The 19,464-nt window shown below is 53.8% G+C and overlaps 1 protein-coding gene across 1 annotated transcript in view; it reads left to right on the forward strand.

Moving 5' to 3' along the window:
• LOC134433777 (myosin-binding protein C, fast-type-like) overlaps positions 1-16,171 on the forward strand; it is a gene marked incomplete at its 5' end in the record, with an annotated part of 29,693 nt that extends 13,522 nt beyond the window's left edge. The window contains 8 exons of the mRNA XM_063182488.1: positions 1,877-2,069; positions 4,129-4,268; positions 6,427-6,586; positions 10,120-10,257; positions 13,848-13,874; positions 14,056-14,214; positions 15,572-15,597; positions 16,067-16,171. Coding sequence (XP_063038558.1) covers positions 1,877-2,069; positions 4,129-4,268; positions 6,427-6,586; positions 10,120-10,257; positions 13,848-13,874; positions 14,056-14,214; positions 15,572-15,582 — 828 coding nt within the window. The remainder of the gene's footprint in view (positions 1-1,876; positions 2,070-4,128; positions 4,269-6,426; positions 6,587-10,119; positions 10,258-13,847; positions 13,875-14,055; positions 14,215-15,571; positions 15,598-16,066) is intronic.
• Positions 16,172-19,464: the final 3,293 nt, after the last annotated feature.

Raw genomic sequence — 19,464 nt, forward strand, 5'->3', positions numbered from 1 at the left:
ATTTATTGGGGTCACTCGGCCCCATAGGGATTTATTGGGGTCACTCAGCCCTATGGATTTATTTGGGTCACTCAGCCCCATGGATTTATTGGGGTCACTCAGCCCCATAGGGATTTATTGGGGTCACTCGGCCCCATAGGGATTTATTGGGGTCACTCAGCCCCATGGATTTATTGGGGTCACTCTGCCCCATAGGGATTTATTGGGGTCACTCGGCCCCATGGATTTATTGGGGTCACTCGGCCCTATGGATTTATTGGGGTCACTCTGCCCTATGGATTTATTGGGGTCACTCGGCCCTATAGGGACAGCTCGGCCCTATGGATTTATTGGGGTCACTCAGCCCTATGGATTTATTGGGGTCACTCGGCCCCATGGATTTATTGGGGTCACTCTGCCCCATAGGGATTTATTGGGGTCACTCAGCCCTATGGATTTATTGGGGTCACTCAGCCCCATAGGGATTTATTGGGGTCACTCTGCCCCATGGATTTATTGGGGTCACTCTGCCCCATAGGGGTAACTCTGCCCCACAGATTTATAGGGACAACTCAGCCCTATTGATTTATATGGATAACTCAGCCCCATGGGGACAACTCAACCCCACAACCCCACAGATCCCATAGGGACACCTCAGCCCCACAGATCCCATAGGGACAAATCAACCCCACAGATCCCATAGGGACAAATCAACCCCACAGATCCCATAGGGATAACCAAACCCCACAGACCCCATAGGGACACCTGAACCCCACAGCCCCATAGATCCCATAAGGATAACTCAACCCCACAAACCCCATAGGGACACCTGAACCCCACAGATCCCATAGGGACACCACAGCCCCACAGACCCCATAGGGATGCCTCAGCCCCACAGTCCCACAGCCCCATAGATCCCATAGGGACAACTGAACCCCACCGATCCATAGGGACACCTCAACCCCATAGATCTCACAGGGACACCTGAACCCCACAGATCCCATAGGGACAACTGAACCCCACAGGTCCATAGATCCCATGGAACCAACTCAACCCCACAGATCCCATAGGGACAAATCAACCCCACAGATCCCATAGGGACACCTGAACCCCACAGCCCCATAGGGACACCTGAACCCCTCAGTCCCACAGCCCTATAGATCCCATAGGGACAACTGAACCCCACCGATCCATAGGGACACCTCAACCCCATAGATCCCACAGGGACACCTGAACCCCACAGATCCCATAGGGACAACTGAACCCCACAGGTCCATAGATCCCATGGAACCAACTCAACCCCACAGATCCCATAGGGACACCTCAACCCCACAGCCCCATAGATCCCATAAGGACAACTCAGCCCCAGAGATCCCATAGGGACAATAGAATCCCACAGACCCCATAGGGACAACTGAACCCCACAGACCCCATAGGGACACCTGAACCCCACAGACCCCATAGGGACACCTGAACCCCACAGTCCCACAGCCCCATAGATCCCATAGGGACAACTGAACTCCACAGATCCATAGATCCCATAGAACCAACTCAACCCCACAGGCCCCATAGGGACAACAGAACCCCCCAGACCCCATAGGGACACCTGAACCCCACAGATCCCACAGGGACACCTGAACCCCACAGACCCCATAGGGACAACTGAACCCCACAGATCCATAGATCCCACAGAACCAACTCAACCCCACAGATCCCATAGGGACAACAGAACCCCACAGATCCCATAGGGACACCTGAACCCCACAGTCCCACAGCCCCACAGGGACGAATCAACCCCACAGATCCATAGGGACACCTGAACCCCACAGACCCCACAGGGACACCTGAACCCCACCCCCCCCCCCCATAGATGTAACCAAGCCCCGCCCCCCGGCAGGGTAAGCCCCGCCCCCAGGTGACGTGGACGAAGGAGGGCGGGCCCCTGGGCGAGGACGTGCACGTGCGCACGTCGGACCGGGACACGGTGTTCTTCATCCGCGCCGCCGCCAGGGGGCACTCGGGGCGCTACGGGCTCAGCGTGCGCATCGAGGGCATGGAGGACACGGCCGAGATGCGCCTGCGCATCGTCGGTAACTGGGAGCACTGGGAGCACTGGGAGCGACTGGGAACACTGGGAGGGACTGGGAGCACTGGAATTGGGAACTGGGAGTGATGACAGTGACTGGGATTGGGAATGGGACCACTGGGATTGGGAACTGGGAGTGATGGGAGTGACTGGGATTGGGAACTGGGAGCCCTGGGAGCAACTGGGAGCACTGGGAGTGACTGGGAGCACTGGGAACTGGGAGTGATGGGAGTGATGACAGTGACTGGGAGCACTGGGAGCGCTGGGCTCAGCGTGCGCATCGAGGGCACGGAGGACGCGGCCGAGATGCGCCTGCGCATCGTCGGTAACTGGGAGCACTGGGAGCGACTGGGAGGGACTGGGAACACTGGGATTGGGAACTGGGAGCACTGGGATTGGGAACTGGGAGTGATGACAGTGACTGGGAACACTGGGACTGGGAACTGGGAGCACTGCGATTGGGAACTGGGAGTGATGACAGTGACTGGGATTGGGAATGGGACCACTGGGATTGGGAACTGGGAGTGATGGGAGTGACTGGGATTGGGAACTGGGAGCGCTGGGAGTGACTGGGAGCACTGGGAGCGCTGGGCTCCGCGTGCGCATCGAGGGCATGGAGGACACGGCCGAGATGCGCCTGCGCATCGTCGGTAACTGGGAGCACTGGGAGCGACTGGGAGCACTGGGAACACTGGGATTGGGAACTGGGAACACTGGGATTGGGAACTGGGAGCGCTGGGAGCGACTGGGAACACTGGGACTGGGAACTGGGAGCACTGGGATTGGGAACTGGAAGCACTGGGAGTGACTGGGAGGGACTGGGAACACTGGGACTGGGAACTGGGAGCACTGGGATTGGGAACTGGGAGTGATGACAGTGGCTGGGATTGGGAACTGGGAGCACTGGGAGTGACTGGGAGCACTGGGAGCACTGGGCTCAGCATGCGCATCGAGAGCATGGAGGACACGGCCGAGATGCGCCTGCGCATCGTCGGTAACTGGGAGCACTGGGAGCGACTGGGAGCACTGGGAACACTGAGACTGGGAACTGGGAGCACTGGGATTGGGAACTGGGAGTGATGACAGTGACTGGGATTGGGAATGGGACCACTGGGATTGGGAACTGGGAGTGATGGGAGTGACTGGGATTGGGAACTGGGAGCGCTGGGAGCAACTGGGAGCACTGGGAGTGACTGGGAGCACTGGGAACTGGGAGTGATGGGAGTGATGACAGTGACTGGGAGCACTGGGAGCGCTGGGCTCAGCGTGTGCATCGAGGGCATGGAGGACACGGCCGAGATGCGCCTGCGCATCGTCGGTAACTGGGAGCACTGGGAGCGCTGGGCTCAGCGTGTGCATCGAGGGCATGGAGGACACGGCCGAGATGCGCCTGCGCATCGTCGGTAACTGGGAGCGACTGGGAGGGACTGGGAGCACTGGGATTGGGAACTGGGGGCACTGGGAGCACTGGGAACACTGGGACTGGGAACTGAGAGCACTGGGAGTGACTGGGAGGGACTGGGAACACTGGGACTGGGAACTGGGAGCACTGGGATTGGGAACTGGGAGCACTGGGAGTGACTGGGAGGGACTGGGAACACTGGGACTGGGAACTGGGAGCACTGGGATTGGGAACTGGGAGCACTGGGAGTGACTGGGAGGGACTGGGAGCGACTGGGAACACTGGGAATGGTGGGAGAGGCAATGGGGGACACGGGAGAACCAGAGATGGGCACTGGGATTGCAAACTGGGAGCACTGGGATGTTTCAGGATGGTTTTGGGGTGGTTTTTGAGGGATTTTTTGGGGTGTTTTGGGGGATTTTTGGGACGATTTCGGAGATTTTTGGGTGCCGTTTTCGGGGAATGTTTCAGGGCAGTTTTGGGGGGATTTTTGGCGTGGGTTTTGGGGATTTTGGGGCAGTTCTTAGGTGTTTTGAGGTGTTTTGGGTGCTGTTTCCCAAAGAGGTTTCAGGGCAGTTTCGGGGTGGTTTTGGGGGTATTTTTGGGGTGGTTTTGGGGGTATTTTTGGGGTGTCCCTGATCCGATCCTTCCCCCTCTCCAGAGAAACCAGGGCCCCCCAAGAACGTGCAGGTGAAGGAGGTTTGGGGGTTCAACGCCCTGGTGGAGTGGGAGCCCCCCGAGGACGACGGCAACGCCGAGATCACCGGGTACACCATCATGAAGGCCGACAAGAGAACCATGGTGAGGGGGCAGCGCCCCGAAATCAGCCCCGAGGAACCCCAGAATTCTCAATGGAACCCTAAAATATTCAGTGAAACCCCAAAGTTCTCAATGGAAATCCCAAAATACTCAATGGAAACCCCAGAATTCTCAATGGAACCCTAAAGTTCTCAGTGAAACCCCAAAATACTCAATGGAACCCTAAAATGCTCAGTGAAACCCCAAAATTCTCAATGGAAATCCCAAAATACTCAATGGAAACCCCAAAATACTCAATGGAACCCTAAAATTCTCAGTGGGACTCAAAAATATTCAGTGGAACCCCAAAATACTCAATGGAACCCTAAAATATTCAGTGGGACTCAAAATTCTCAGTGGAACCCCAAAATACTCAATGGAAACCCCAAAATTCTCAATGGAACCCTAAAATTCTCAGTGAAACCCCAAAATTCTCAATGGAAATCCCAAAATACTCAATGGAACCCCAAAATTCTCAATGGAACCCTAAAGTTCTCAGTGAAACCCCAAAATACTCAATGGAACCCTAAAATTCTCAGTGAAACCCCAAAATTCTCAATGGAAATCCCAAAATACTCAATGGAAACCCCAAAAGACTCAATGGAACCCTAAAATTCTCAGTGGGACTCAAAAATATTCAGTGGAACCACAAAATACTCAATGGAACCCTAAAATATTCAGTGGGACTCAAAATACTCAGTGGAACCCCAAAATACTCAATGGAAATCCCAGAATCCTCAATGGAAATCCCAAAATACTGACTGGAACCTCAAAATACTCAATGGAACCCCAAAATACTCAATGGAACCCTAAAATATTCAGTGGGACTCAAAATTCTCAGTGGAACCCCAAAATACTCAATGGAAACCCCAAAATTCTCAATGGAACCCTAAAGTTCTCAGTGAAACCCCAAAATTCTCAATGGAAATCCCAAAATTCTCAATGGAAAGCCCAGAATCCTCAATGGAAATCCCAAAATACTGACTGGAGCCTCAAAATACTCAATGGAACCCCAAAATACTCAATGGAACCCCAAAATTGGGCTCCCCAAAACCATCTCAAACCCCCCCAAAACCCCCTAAGTCCCCCCAAAACCACCTCAGCTCCTCAAAATCTCCCCTAAAACCACCACAACCCCCCCTCAAACCCCCTCAAATCTCCCCCAAACTACCTCAAACCTCCCCAAAAACCATCTCAAAACCACCTCAAACCTCCCCAAATCCCTTTAGTCTCCCCCAAAACCACCTCAAACCCCCCCAAAACCCCCTCATGAGCCCCCAAAACCCCCTCATGACCCCCAAAACCCCCCTCAGCTCCCCACTGAACCCCCTCACAACCCCCCTGAAAACCACTCAGCTCCCCAAAATCTCCCCCAAACCCCCCAAAAACATCTCAAACCCCCCCAAAACCACCTCAAACCTCCCCAAATCCCTTCAGTCTCCCCCAAAACCGCCTCACGACCCCCCAAAACCCCCTCACAGCCCCTCAAAGTCCCCTCACAGCCCCCAAAATCATCTAAAACCCCCCAAAACCCTCTCAAATCCCCCAAAACCACCTCAGATTCCCCCCAAACCACCTTACAGCCTCCCAAAACCCCCTCACAATCCCCCCAAAACCCCTTCAAATGCCCCCAAAACCACCTCAGATTCCCCCCAAAACCGCCTCAAACCCCCCCAAAACCCCCTCACGACCCCCTAAACCCCCTCAAATCCCCTCAAAACCCCCCAAAAACCACCTCAACCCCCCCAAAACCATCTCAAAACCACCTCAAACCTCCCCAAATCCCTTTAGTCTCCCCCAAAACCGCCTCACGACCCCCCAAAACCCCCTCATGACCCCCCAAAACCCCCTCATGACCCCCAAAACCACCTCAAACCCCCCAAAAACCCTCTCAAATCCCCCCCAAACACCATCTCAAAACCACCTCAAACCTCCCCAAATCCCTTTAGTCTCCCCCAAAACCGCCTCACGACCCCCCAAAACCCCCTCATGACCCCCCAAAACCCCCTCATGACCCCCAAAACCACCTCAAATCTTCCCAAAATCAACTCAAGCCCCCCCCAAAACCCCCTCACAGCCCCCCAAAATCATCTCACACCCCCCAAAACCTCTCAAATCCCCCAAAACCCCCTGAGGACCCCCCAAAACCCCCTCACCCCAGGAGTGGTTCACGGTGTACGAGCACAACCGGCCCCTGCGCTGCACGGCCTCGGAGCTGGTGATGGGCAACGAGTACCTGTTCAAGGTGTTCAGCGAGAACCTGTGCGGGCTGAGCGAGAAACCGGGGCTGTCCTGCAACACGGCCGTCATCCCCAAAGCGGGTACCCCCAAATTCGGGGGGTTTGACGTGGTTTTGGGGGGATTTGGGGGTGGTTTTGGGGGGATTTGAGGGGGTTTGGGGGGATTTGGGGGTGGTTTGAGGTGGTTTTGGGGGCATTTGGGGGTGGTTTGAGGTGGTTTTGGGGGGGTTTGATTTGGTTTTGAGGGGGTTTCAGGGGGTTTTGGGGGGTACCTGTGCGGGCTGAGCGAGAAACCGGGGCTGTCCTGCAACACGGCCGTCATCCCCAAAGCGGGTACCCCAAAATTCAGGGGGTTTGGGGGGATTTGAAGTGGTTTTGGAGGTGTTTGAGGTGATTTTGGGGGTGTTTGAGGTGTTTTTGGGGTGGTTTGGGGTGGTTTTGAGGGGGTTTGAGGTGGTTTTGGGGGGTACCTGTGCAGGTCTGAGCGAGAAACCGGGGCTGTCCTCCAACACGGCTGTCATCCCCAAAGCGGGTACCCCCAAATTCGGGGGGTGTTGGGGGGGTTTGAGGTGGTTTGAGGTGTTTTTGGTGTAGTTTGAGATGGTTTTGGGGGATTTGGGGGTGGTTTGAGGTGGTTTTGGGGGGGTTTGATTTGGTTTTGAGGGGGTTTGAGGTGGGTTTTGGGGGGGTACCTGTGCGGGTCTGAGCTGAGAAACCGGGGCTGTCCTGCAACACGGCCGTCATCCCCAAAGCGGGTACCCCAAATTCGGGGGGTTTGGGGGGATTTGAAGTGGTTTTGGAGGTGTTTGAGGTGATTTTGGGGGTGTTTGAGGTGTTTTTGGGGTGGTTTGGGGTGGTTTTGGGGGGGGTTTCAGGGGGTTTGAGGTGCTTTTGGGGGGGTTTGGGGTGATTTGGGGGTGTTTGAGGTGGTCTGGGGGGGTTTGAGGTGGTTTTGAGGGGATTTGGGGGGTGGTTTGGGGTGGATTTGGGGGTGTTTGAGGTGCTTTTGGGGGGGTTTGAGGTGGATTTGGGGGTGTTTGAGGTGTTTTTTGGGGTGGTTTGAGATGGTTTTGGGGGGTTTGAGGTGTTTTTGGGGTGGTTTGGGGTGGTTTTGGGGGGGTTTCAGGGGGTTTTGGGGGGTACCTGTGCGGGTCTGAGCGAGAAACGGGGCTGTCCTGCAACACGGCCGTCATCCCCAAAGCGGGTACCCCAAAATTCGGGGGGTTTAGGGAGGGGTTTGGGGGGATTTGAAGTGGTTTTGGAGGTGTTTGAGGTGATTTTGGGGGTGTTTGAGGTGTTTTTGGGGTGGTTTGGGGTGGTTTTGAGGGGGTTTGAGGTGGTTTTGGGGGGGTACCTGTGCGGGCTGAGCGAGAAACCGGGGCTGTCCTCCAACACGGCCGTCATCCCCAAAGCGGGTACCCCAAATTCGGGCGGTTGGGGGGGGGTTTGAGGGGTCTTGGGGGGATTTGGGGTGATTTTGGGGGGGTTTCAGGGGGTTTGAGGTGGTTTTGGGGGGGTTTGGGGTGGATTTGGGGGTGTTTGAGGTGGTCTGGGGGGGGTTTGAGGTGGTTTTGAGGGATTTGGGGTGGTTTGGGGTGGATTTGGGGGTGTTTGAGGTGCTTTTGGGGGGGTTTGAGGTGGATTTGGGGGTGTTTGAGGTGTTTTTGGGGTGGTTTGAGATGGTTTTGGGGGGTTTGAGGTGGTTTTGGGGGGGGTTCAGGTGGTTTTGGGGTGTTTCAGGGGGTTTTGGGGGGTACCTGTGCGGGCTGAGCGAGGAAACCGGGGCTGTCCTGCAACACGGCCGTCATCCCCAAAGCGGGTACCCCAAAATTCAGGGGGTTTGGGGGATTGAAGTGGTTTTGGAGGTGTTTGAGGTGATTTTGGGGTGTTTGAGGTGTTTTTGGGGTGGTTTGGGGTGGTTTTGTGGGGGTTTGAGGTGGTTTTGGGGGGTACCTGAGCGAGAAACCGGGGCTGTCCTGCAACACGGCCGTCATCCCCAAAGCGGGTACCCCAAAATTCGGGGGTGTTGGGGGGGTTTGAGGGGGTTTGAGGTGTTTTTGGTGTAGTTTGAGATGGTTTTGGGGGATTTGGGGGTGGTTTGAGGTGGTTTTGGGGGGGTTTGATTTGGTTTTGAGGGGGTTTCAGGGGTTTTGGGGGGTACCTGTGCGGGTTCTGAGCGAGAAACCGGGGCTGTCCTGCAACCACGGCCGTCATCCCCAAAGCGGGTACCCCAAAATTCGGGGGGTTTAGGGGGGGGTTTGGGGGGATTTGAAGTGGTTTTGGAGGTGTTTGAGGTGATTTTGGGGTGTTTGAGGTGTTTTTGGGTGGTTTGGGTGGTTTTGGGGGGGTTTCAGGGGGTTTTGGGGGGTACCTGTGCGGGCTGAGCGAGAAACCGGGGCTGTCCCTCCAACACTGCCATCATGCCCGAAGCCGGTACCCCAAAATTCGGGGGGCTTTGGGGGGTCTTAGCGGGGTTTGAGGTGGTTTGAGGTGGATTTGGAGGTGTTTGAGGTGGTTTTGGGGAGATTTGAGGTGATTTTGAGAGGCTTCAGGTAGTTTTGAGGTAGATTTGAAGGGATTTGGTTCAGTTTTTGTGGCTTCAGGAAGATCCCCATGATCCCCAAAACACAAACCTGAAATTTGGAGGTGTTTTGGGGCAGTTTGAGGTGGATTTGGGGTGGTTTGAGGTAATTTTGGGGAGGTTTGAAGTGGTTTTGGGGAGGTTTGAGATGTTTTTTGGGGGGGTTTTGAGGTGGTTTGGGGCAGTTTGAGGTGGTTTTGGGGAGCATTGAGGTGGTTTTGGGGTGGATTTGAGGGGATTTGGTTCAGTTTTTGTGGCTTCAGGAAGATCCCTGTGATCCCCAAAACCACCCAAAGCACCCCCAAAACACAGACCTCAAATTTTGAGGGGTTTTGGGGCAGTTTGAGGTGCATTTGGGTGGTTTGAGGCGGTTTTGGGGAGACTTTAGGGGGATTTTGGTTCAGTTTCTGTGGCTGCAGGAAGATCCCCGTGATCCCCAAAACACAAACCTGAAATTTGGAGGTGTTTTGGGGCAGTTTAAGGTGCATTTGGGGTGGTTTGAGGTAATTTTGGGGAGGTTTGAGGTGGTTTTGGGGAGGTTTGAGATGTTTTTTGGGGAGATTTGAGGTGATTTTGAGAGCTTTCAGGTGGTTTTGAGGTTAGATTTGAAGGGATTTGGTTCAGTTTCTGTGGGTTCAGGAAGATCCCCGTGATCCCCAAAACACAAACCTCAAATTTTGAGGGGTTTTGGGGCAGTTTGAGGTGGATTTGGGGTGATTTGAGGCGGTTTTGGGGAGACTTTAGGGGGATTTTGGTTCAGTTTCTGTGGCTTCAGGAAGATCCCCGTGATCCCCCAAACCACCCAAAGCCCAACCCCCAAATTTTGCCAATAACTGATCTCTTAATTGAGATTTTTAATTCATTAAGAATTATTCATTTAGGGTGTTCAACAGGCAATATTAAAGTGATAAAGCATTTTTAGGGCATCGCCCACACTTTGTAACCTCACCATGATAAAACCCCCCCCTTATTTCAACTTGGGGTGGGACCCCGACCATTGATCACCCCCAAATTTTTTCGGGGTGGCCCCCAGAGCTGCGGCTGAAGCCCCCCCCAGTACCAGGAGCACGATTTCCGCTCGGCCCCGCAGTTCCTGACGCCGCTGGTGGATCGCAGCGCCGTGGCCGGATACTCCACCGCCCTCAACTGCGCCGTCAGGGGGCACCCCAAGGTCTGGGGGGGCCCTCGGGGGGGTTTTGGGGTACCCCCGGGGGTGTGCAGACTGAAATTGGGGTGTGTAGGTGGAGATTTGGGGTGCTGGGTGGAGATTTGGGTCCTGGGCAGGTTTTGGGTACCCCCGGGGGTGTTCACCCCGAAATTGGGGGGGTTTGGGTGGAGATTTGGGGGTCCTGTGTGGGTTTTGGGGTACCCCCGGGGATGTGCAGACTGAAATTTGGGGCTTTGAGTGGAGATTTGGGGTGCTGGGGGAGATTTGGGGGTCCTGTGTGGGTTTTGGGGTGCCCCGGGGATGTGCAGACTGAAATTTGGGGCTTTGAGTGGAGATTTGGGTGCTGGGGGAGATTTGGGGGTCCTGTGTGGGTTTGGGGTGCCCCCGGGATGTGCAGACTGAAATTTGGGGCTTTGAGTGGAGATTTGGGGTGCTGGGTGAGATTTGGGGTCCTGGGCAGGTTTTGGGGGTACCCCCGGGTGTGTTCACCCCGAAATTGGGGGGGTTTGGGTGGAGATTTGGGGGTCCCTGTGTGGGTTTTGGGGTGCCCCCGGGGATGTGCAGACTGAAATTGGGGCTTTGGGTGGAGATTTGGGGTGCTGGGTGGAGATTTGGGGTCCTGGCAGGTTTTGGGGTACCCCCGGGGGTGTTTCACCCCGAAATTGGGGGGGTGTAGGTGGAGATTTGGGGTGCTGAGTGGGTTTGGGGTGCCCCCGGGGATGTGCAGACTGAAATTTGGGGCTTGAGTGGAGATTTGGGGTGCTGGGTGGAGATTTGGGGGTCCTGGGCAGGTTTTGGGGTACCCCCGGGGATGTGCAGACTGAAATTTGGGGCTTTTTGAGTGGAGATTTGGGGTGCTGGGGGGAGATTTGGGGGTCCTGTGTGGGTTTTGGGGTACCCCCGGGGGTGTGCAGACTGAAACTGGGGGGGTGTGGGTGGAGATTTGGGGGTCCTGGGTGGGTTTGGGGTGCTGGGCGGGTTTAGGGGTACCCCTGGTGTGTTCACCCCGAAACTGGGGGGGTTTGGGTGGAGATTTGGGGTCCTGTGTGGGTTTTGGGGTACCCCCGGGGGTGTGCAGACTGAAATTGGGGGCTTTGGGTGGAGATTTGGGGTGCTGGGTGGAGATTTGGGTCCTGGGCGGGTTTTGGGGTACCCCCGGGGGTGTTCACCCCGAAATTGGGGGGGTTTGGGTGGGAGATTTGGGGGTCCTGTGTGGGTTTTGGGGTACCCCGGGGATGTGCAGACTGAAATTTGGGGCGTTTGGGTGGAGATTTGGGGTGCTGGGGGAGATTTGGGGGTCCTGTGTGGGTTTTGGGGTGCCCCCGGGGATGTTGCAGACTGAAATTGGGGGCTTTGGGTGGAGATTTGGGGTGCTGGGTGGAGATTTGGGGTCCTGGGCAGGTTTTGGGGTACCCCCGGGGGTGTGCAGACTGAAATTGGGGGGGTGTAGTGGAGATTTGGGGTGCTGAGGGCAGATTTGGGGGTCCTGGGCGGGTTTTGGGGTACCCCTGACTCTTTTCTTCTCAATATTAAGGGGGTTTGGGTGGAGATTTGGGTGCTGGGTGGAGATTTGGGTCTGGGCAGGTTTTGGGGTACCCCCGGGGGTGTTCACCCCGAAATTGGGGGGGTTTGGGCGGAGATTTGGGGTCCCCAACTCATCCCTCTGCTCACAGTTGGGTGGGGTGGGGATAATTATGGGGGTCCTCGGGTGATTTGGGGTACCCCTGACCCTGTTCACCCCAAAATTTGGGGCGTTTGGGTGGAGATTTGGGGTCCTGGGTGGAGATTTGGGGGTCCTGGGTGGGTTTTGGGGTCCCTCTGATCTCAATTGGATGGGGTGGGGAAAATTATAGGGGTCTGGGAGTCAGTTTGGGGTCCTGAGGGGCTTTTGAGGTACCCCTGAGCCTGTTCACCCCAAAATTGGGGGGTTTGGGTGGAGATTTGGGGGTCCTGGAGGGGGTTTTGGGGTACCCCTGGGTGTGTCACCCCGAAATTGGGGGGGTTTGGGTGGAGATTTGGGGGTCCGGGGGGGTTTTGGGGTACCCCGGGGGTGTGCAGACTGAAATTGGGGGGTTTGGGTGGAGATTGGGGGGTCCTGGGTGGAGATTTGGGGGTCCTGGGCGGGTTTTGGGGTACCCCAGACTCTTTTCCCCCCAGTATTAAGGGAGTTTGGGTGGAGTTTTGGGGTCTTGGGTGGAGATTTGGGGGTCCTGAGGGGTTTTGGGGTACCCCTGGGTGTGTGCAGACTGAAATTGGGGTGGTTTGGGCAGAGATTTGGGGTCCTGGGTGGAGATTGGGGTCCTGAGGGAATTTTGGGGTCCCCCTGAGCCTGTTCACCCCAAAATTGAGGCAGGTTTGGATGGAGATTTGGGGGGTCCTGAGGGGGTTTTGGGGTGTCCCAGTGGGGCTGTGAACTCACCCCAGCTGTGGCTGGTTTTGGGGTGCCCTGGGCTGTTTTTGGGGTGCCCTGGGCCATTTTTGGGGTGCATTTCGGGGTTCCCCTGACCAGGTGTGTCCCTCCCAGCCTCAAGATCCAGGTGTGGGGTTCACTTGAGGAAGGGTTTTTGTGGCTGTGAACTCACCCCCAGCTGTGGCTGGTTTTGGGGTACCCTGGGCTGTTTTTGGGGTGCATTTCGGGGTTCCCCTGACCATGTGTGCCCCTCCAGCCTCAAGATCCAGGTGTGGGGTTCACTTGAGCCCCCTCAGTGTCCTGGGTGGGTTTTGGGGTGTCCAGTGGGCTGTGAACACATCCCCAGGTCTGGGTGGTTTTTGGGGTACCTTGAGGTGTTTTTGGGGTGCCCTGGGCTGTTTTTGGGGTGCATTTCGGGGTCCCCCCTGACCGTGTGTGCCCCTCCCAGCCAAGGTGGTGTGGCTGAATATCCAGGTGTGGGTTCACCTGAGGAAGGGTTTTTGTGGCTGTGAACTCACCCCCAGCTGTGGCTGGTTTTGGGGTGCCCTGGGCTGGTTTTGGGGTGCCCTGGGCTGTTTTTGGGGTGCAATTTGGGGTTCCCCTGTCCAGGTGTGTCCCTCCCAGCCTCAAGATCCAGGTGTGGGGTTCACTTGAGTCCCCTCAGTGTCCTGGGTGGGTTTTGGGGTGTCCCAATGAGACTGTGAACACATCCCCAGGTCTGGGTGTTTTTGGGGTACCTTGAGGTGTTTTTGGGGTTTGTTGGGCTGTTTTTTGGGGTGCATTTCGGGGTCCCCCTGACCGTGTGTCCCCCTCCCAGCCCAATGTGGTGTGGCTCAAGAACCAGGTGTGGGTTCACCTGAGGAAGGGTTTTTGGGGTGTCCCCAATAGGACTATGGATGCACCCCCAGCTGTGGGTGTTTTTGGGGGTACCCTGGGCCATTTTTGGGGTATGCATTTCTGGGTTCCCCTGACCAGGTGTGTCCCTCCCAGCCTCAAGATCCAGGTGTCGGGTTCAATTGAGCCCCCTCAGTGTCCTGGGTGGGTTTTGGGGTGTCCCAGTGGGGCTGTGAACACATCCCAGGTCTGGGTGTTTTTGGGTGTTTTTGGGGTGTTTTTTGGGGTGCCCTGGCTGTTTTTGGGGTGCATTTCGGGGTCCCCCTGACCATGTGTGCCCCTCTCCCAGCCCAAGGTGGTGTGGCTCAAGAACCAGGTGTGGGTTCACCTGAGGAAGGGTTTTTGGGGAGGGTTTTTGGGGAGGGTTTTTGGGCTGTGAACTCACCCCCAGCTGTGGCTGTTTTTGGGGTTCCTTGAGGTGTTTTTGGGGTGCATTTCGGGGTCCCCCTGACCATGTGCCCCCCTCCCAGCCCAAGGTGGTATGGCTCAAGAACCAGATGGCCATCGGGGACGACCCCAAGTTCCTGGCCCGGCACAGCCAGGGGGTGCTGACGCTGCTGATCCGCAAGCGGGGCCCTTCGACGGCGGCACCTACACCTGCCGGGCCGTCAACGAGCTGGGCGAGGCCCTCACCGAGTGCCGCCTCGAAATTCGGGGTGAGGGGCGCCCCAAAATGCGGCAGGGGGGTCCCCAGAATCTGGGGGGGGGTCCGCAAAATTGAGGAAAGGTCCCCAAAATCGGGAGGGGTTTCCAGAATTTTGGAGGGGAGGATGCGAATACCTGGGGGAGGAACGGCCAGGGGGGAAGGGGCACCCCAAAATTTGGGGGGGTCCTGAGTGATTTTGCGGTGAGAGCGTCCCCAAAATGTGGAGGGGGTCCCCAGAATCGGGGGGGTCCCCAAACTTGAGGGGGGTCCCAAAATCCGGAGTGGTTTCTCAAAATTGGGGAAAGGTCCCCAAAATTTTGGGGAGGTCGTGAGTACCTGGGTAAGGGTTGTGGTACCTGGGACTGATTTTGGGTGAGGGGGGCTCCCCAAAATTTGGGGGGCTCCCCAAATCTAGGGGAAGTCCTGAGTGATTTTGGGGGTGAGGGGATCCCAAAATCAGGAGGGGTCCCAAAATCGGGAGGGTTTCCAGAATTTTGGAGGGGAGGATGCGAATACCGTTGTGAACAGCTGGGGGAGGAACGGCCAGGGAGAGAAGGTGCACCCCAAAATTTGGGGGGGGTCCTGAGTGATTTTGGGGTGAGGGGGTCCCCAAAATGTGGGAGGGGGTCCCCAGAATCCGGGGGGGTCCCCAAACTTGAGGGGGTCCCCAAAATCCGGAGTGGTTTCTCAAAATTGGGGAAAGGTCCCCAAAATTTTGGGGAGGTCGTGAGTACCTGGGTAAGGGTTGTGGTACCTGGGACTGATTTTGGGGTGAGGGGCTCCCAAAATGAGGGCTCCCCAAAATATGGGGGAGGTCCTGACCAATTTTGGGGCTCCCCAAAATCTGGGGGGGGGTCCCCAAAATTGAGGGGGTCCCCAAAATCGGGAGGGGTTTCCAGAATTTTGGAGGGAGGTCGTGGATACCTGGGCGAGGGTTGTGAACACCTGGGGGAGGAACGGCCAGGGGGAGAAGGGGCACCCCAAAATTTGGGGGAGTTCCTGAGTGATTTTGGGGTGAGGGGGTCCCCAAAATCAGGAGGGGTCCCCAAAATTGGGAGGAGTTCCCAAATTTGGGGTGAGGTCCCCAGAATTTTGGGGGGAGGTCATGAATACCTGGGTAAGGGTTGTGGCACCTGGGACTGATTTTGGGTGAGGGGGCTCCCCAAAACTGGGGGCACCCAAAATCTAGGGAGATCCTGACTGCTTTTGGGGTGAGGGGGGTCCCAAAATTTGGGGGAGCTCCTTGAGATTTGAGGGGGTCCCAAAATTTTTGGGGTACCTTGGGAGGGGTTCCTGATATTGGGGTGGGGGCATTGTGGGTTTGGGGGGAGTTGAAGCCCCCTCAATGTTTGTTTCTCCCTTCACAGTGCCCCAGTGATGGTGACAAAAAATGGTGAGGGTAGGCTTAATTTTGGGGGGGATATTAATTTTAATTAATTAATTTTAATTAATTATTGAATTAAAACCTCCCCTATTTAATTAGGGGGGCTTGATTGGGAAGTTTAATTGGAATGTATTTAATTGGGGGGTTTGGTTGGGAGGATTAATTGGGGGGTTAAATAGAAGGGTTTTACTTGGGTTTAATTGGGGTGTTTTAATTGAGGGGTTTAATTAGTGGGGGCTTTAATTGGGGGAGATTAAATGGAGATGTTTAATTAGGGATGTTAATTAGGGGGGGTCTTTAATTGAGGGAGTTAACTGGTGATCTTTGGGGCTGTATTTAGGGGATATTTAATTCGGGAAGTTTAATTAGGAAATTATTAATTAGGGGGTGTGTTTAATTGGTGGGATGGATTTTGAGGTGACATTTAAGGGGTTCCCCCTCATTTTGGGGTGCTGACCCCCATCTTTGCCCCCACCAGGCCAGCACCATCCTGCAGAGCCACAGGCCCATGGTGGTGAGGAAGAAGAGTGTGTGGGTGACGAAGGCCCCATGAGCCCCATAAAAATAAAGAATCTGAGCAATCCCCCGGAGTCTTTGTGCTTCATTTTGGGGAGGGGGCACCTGAGGAATTGGGGAGAGCATTTCCCACCTTTTCCACTTCATGGTTTCTTCTCTTTTCCCTTGGTGTTCCCTGGCTCTTCTTCATTCCATTTGCTGCCTTTTCTCCCCTCACATTTCCCTCTTTTATGTCCCCTCACGTTTCCCACTCTTTTCTCCCTCATTTTTCCCTTTATTCCCCTCACATTTCCCTCCCTTTTCTCCCCTCAGATTTCCCATTTTTTCTCCCGTCATGTTTCCCAACGCTTTTCCCCTCATATTTCTTCCCATTTTTCCCTCACATCGCTTGCCTTTTTTACCGCCCTGTCACATTTCCCACTCTTTTGCCCCTCACATTTCCTGCTCTTTATTCCCCTCACGTTTTCCGGCCTTTCTCCCCTCATATTTCTGCCCTTTCCCCCTCACATGTCCCTCCTTTTTCCCCCTCACATTTCCCCCTCATGTTTCCTGCTTTTTTTCCCCGCTCTTTTCCCCCTTTTATTCCCCTCAAATTTTCCACCCTTTTCCCCCTCATGTTTCCCACTTTTTTCCTTCACAGTTCCTGCTTTTTATTCCCCTCACATTTTGGGCCCTTTTCTCCCCTCATGTTTCCCACCCTTTCCCCCCCACCACCACATTTCCTGATCTTTTCTCCCTCAGGGTTTCCCTTTATTCCCCTCACGTTTCCCCCACTTTTCTCCCCTCACATTTCCCGCTCTTTTCTCCCCTCAAGTTTCCGGCCCTTTTCTCCCCTCTCATTTCCTGACATTTTTTCCCCTGTCATTTCCTGACATTTTTTCCTCTCACTTTTCCCACCCTATTTTCCCCCACATTTCCCATTTTTTACCCTCATATTTTCTGCCTTTTTTCCCCTCACATTTCCCCCCTTTTCTCCCCTCAAGTTTCTTGCCATTTTCTCCCCTCACATTTCTCGCCCTTTTTTCCTCTCACTTTCCCCACACTATTTTCCCCCACATTTCCCATTTTTTACCTCAAATTTTCTGCATTTTTTCCCCTCACATTTCACGGCCTTCTCCCCTCACGTTTCCCTCACTTTTCTCCCATTTCCCACCATTTTTTCCTCTCATTTCCCACCATTTTTTCTCTTACATATTCAATTTTTTACCTCATATTTTCCACCTTTTTTCCCCTCATGTTTCATGCACTTCTCCCCTCACATCTCCCACTCTTCTCTCCCCTCACATTTCCTTTCCTTTTCTCCCCTCACATTTCCTTTCCTTTTCTCCCCTCATGTTTACTGCTCTTTTCTTCCCTCTCATTTCCTGACATTTTTTCCTCTTACCTTTCCTACCATTTTTTCTCTCATTTTTCCCACCCTATTTTGCCCCACATTTCCCATTTTTAACCTCACATTTTCTGCCTTTTTTCCCCTCACGTTTCCCCCCTTTTCTCCCCTCAAGTTTCTTGCCATTTTCTCCCCTCACATTTCCTGCCCTTTTCTCTCCTTACATTTCCCACCATTTTTTCCTCTCAATTTTCCTACCATTTTTCCTCTCACTTTTCCCACCCTTTTATCCCTCACATTTCTCATTTTTTACATCACATTTTCTGCCTTTTTTTCCCCTCATGTTTCACACTCTTTTCCCCTCACATTTCCCACCCTTTCCCCCTTCATGTCTCTCACTCTTTTCTCCCCTCAAGTTTCTTGCCATTTTCTCCCCTCACATTTCTCGCCCTTTTTTCCTCTCACTTTCCCCACCCTATTTTCCCCAACATTTCCCATTTTTAACCTCAAATTTTCTGCCTTTTTCCCCCTCACATTTCACGGCCTTCTCCCCTCACGTTTCCCTCACTTTTCTCCCATTTCCCACCATTTTTTCCTCTCGTTTCCCACCCTTTTTTCTCTTACATATTCATTTTTTTACCTCATATTTTCCACCTTTTTTCCCCTCATGTTTCATGCACTTCTCTCCTCACGTCTCCCACTCTTCTCTCCCCTCACATTTCCTTTCCTTTTCTCTCCTCACATTTCTTGCCATTTTCTCCCCTCACACTTCCAGCTCTTTTCTCCCCTCATGTTTACTGCTCCTTTCTTCCCTCTCATTTCCTGACATTTTTTCCTCTCATCTTTCCTACCATTTTTCCTCTCATTTCCCCCACCCTATTTTCCCCAACATTTCCCATTTTTAACCTCAAATTTTCTGCCTTTTTCCCCCTCACATTTCACGGCCTTCTCCCCTCACGTTTCCCTCACTTTTCTCCCATTTCCCACCATTTTTTCCTCTCGTTTCCCACCCTTTTTTCTCTTACATATTCAATTTTTTACCTCATATTTTCCACCTTTTTTCCCCTCATGTTTCATGCACTTCTCTCCTCACGTCTCCCACTCTTCTCTCCCCTCACATTTCCTTTCCTTTTCTCCCCTCACATTTCCTTTCCTTTTCTCCCCTCATGTTTACTGCTCTTTTCTTCCCTCTCATTTCCTGACATTTTTTCCTCTTACCTTTCCTACCATTTTTTTCTCTCATTTTTCCCACCCTATTTTGCCCCACATTTCCCATTTTTAACCTCACATTTTCTGCCTTTTTTCCCCTCACGTTTCCCCCCTTTTCTCCCCTCAAGTTTCTTGCCATTTTCTCCCCTCCCATTTCCTGCCCTTTTCTCTCCTTACATTTCCCACCATTTTTTCCTCTCAATTTTCCTACCATTCTTCCTCTCACTTTCCCCACCCTTTTATCCCTCACATTTCTCATTTTTTACATCACAAATTCTGCCTTTTTTTCCCCTCATGTTTCACACTCTTTTCCCCTCACGTTTCCCACCCTTTCCTCCTTCATGTCTCTCACTCTTTTCTCCCCTCAAGTTTCTTGCCATTTTCTCCCCTCACATTTCTCGCCCTTTTTTCCTCTCACTTTCCCCACCCTATTTTCCCCAACATTTCCCATTTTTAACCTCAAATTTTCTGCCTTTTCCCCCTCACATTTCACGGCCTTCTCCCCTCACATTTCCCTCACTTTTCTCCCATTTCCCATAATTTTTTTCCTCTCATTTCCCACCCTTTTTTCTCTTACATATTCAATTTTTTACCTCATATTTTCCACCCTTTTTCCCCTCATGTTTCATGCACTTCTCCCCTCACATCTCCCACTCTTCTCTCCCCTCATATTTCCTTTCCTTTTCTCCCCTCATGTTTACTGCTCTCTTCTTCCCTCTCATTTCCTGACATTTTTTCCTCTCACCTTTCCTACCATTTTTCCTCTCATTTTTCCCACCCTATTTTCCCCCACATTTCCCATTTTTTACCTCAAATTTTCTGCC

This window comes from Melospiza melodia, unplaced genomic scaffold (assembly GCF_035770615.1).
Source record: "Melospiza melodia melodia isolate bMelMel2 unplaced genomic scaffold, bMelMel2.pri scaffold_254, whole genome shotgun sequence".
Taxonomy (NCBI): Eukaryota; Metazoa; Chordata; class Aves; order Passeriformes; family Passerellidae; genus Melospiza; species Melospiza melodia.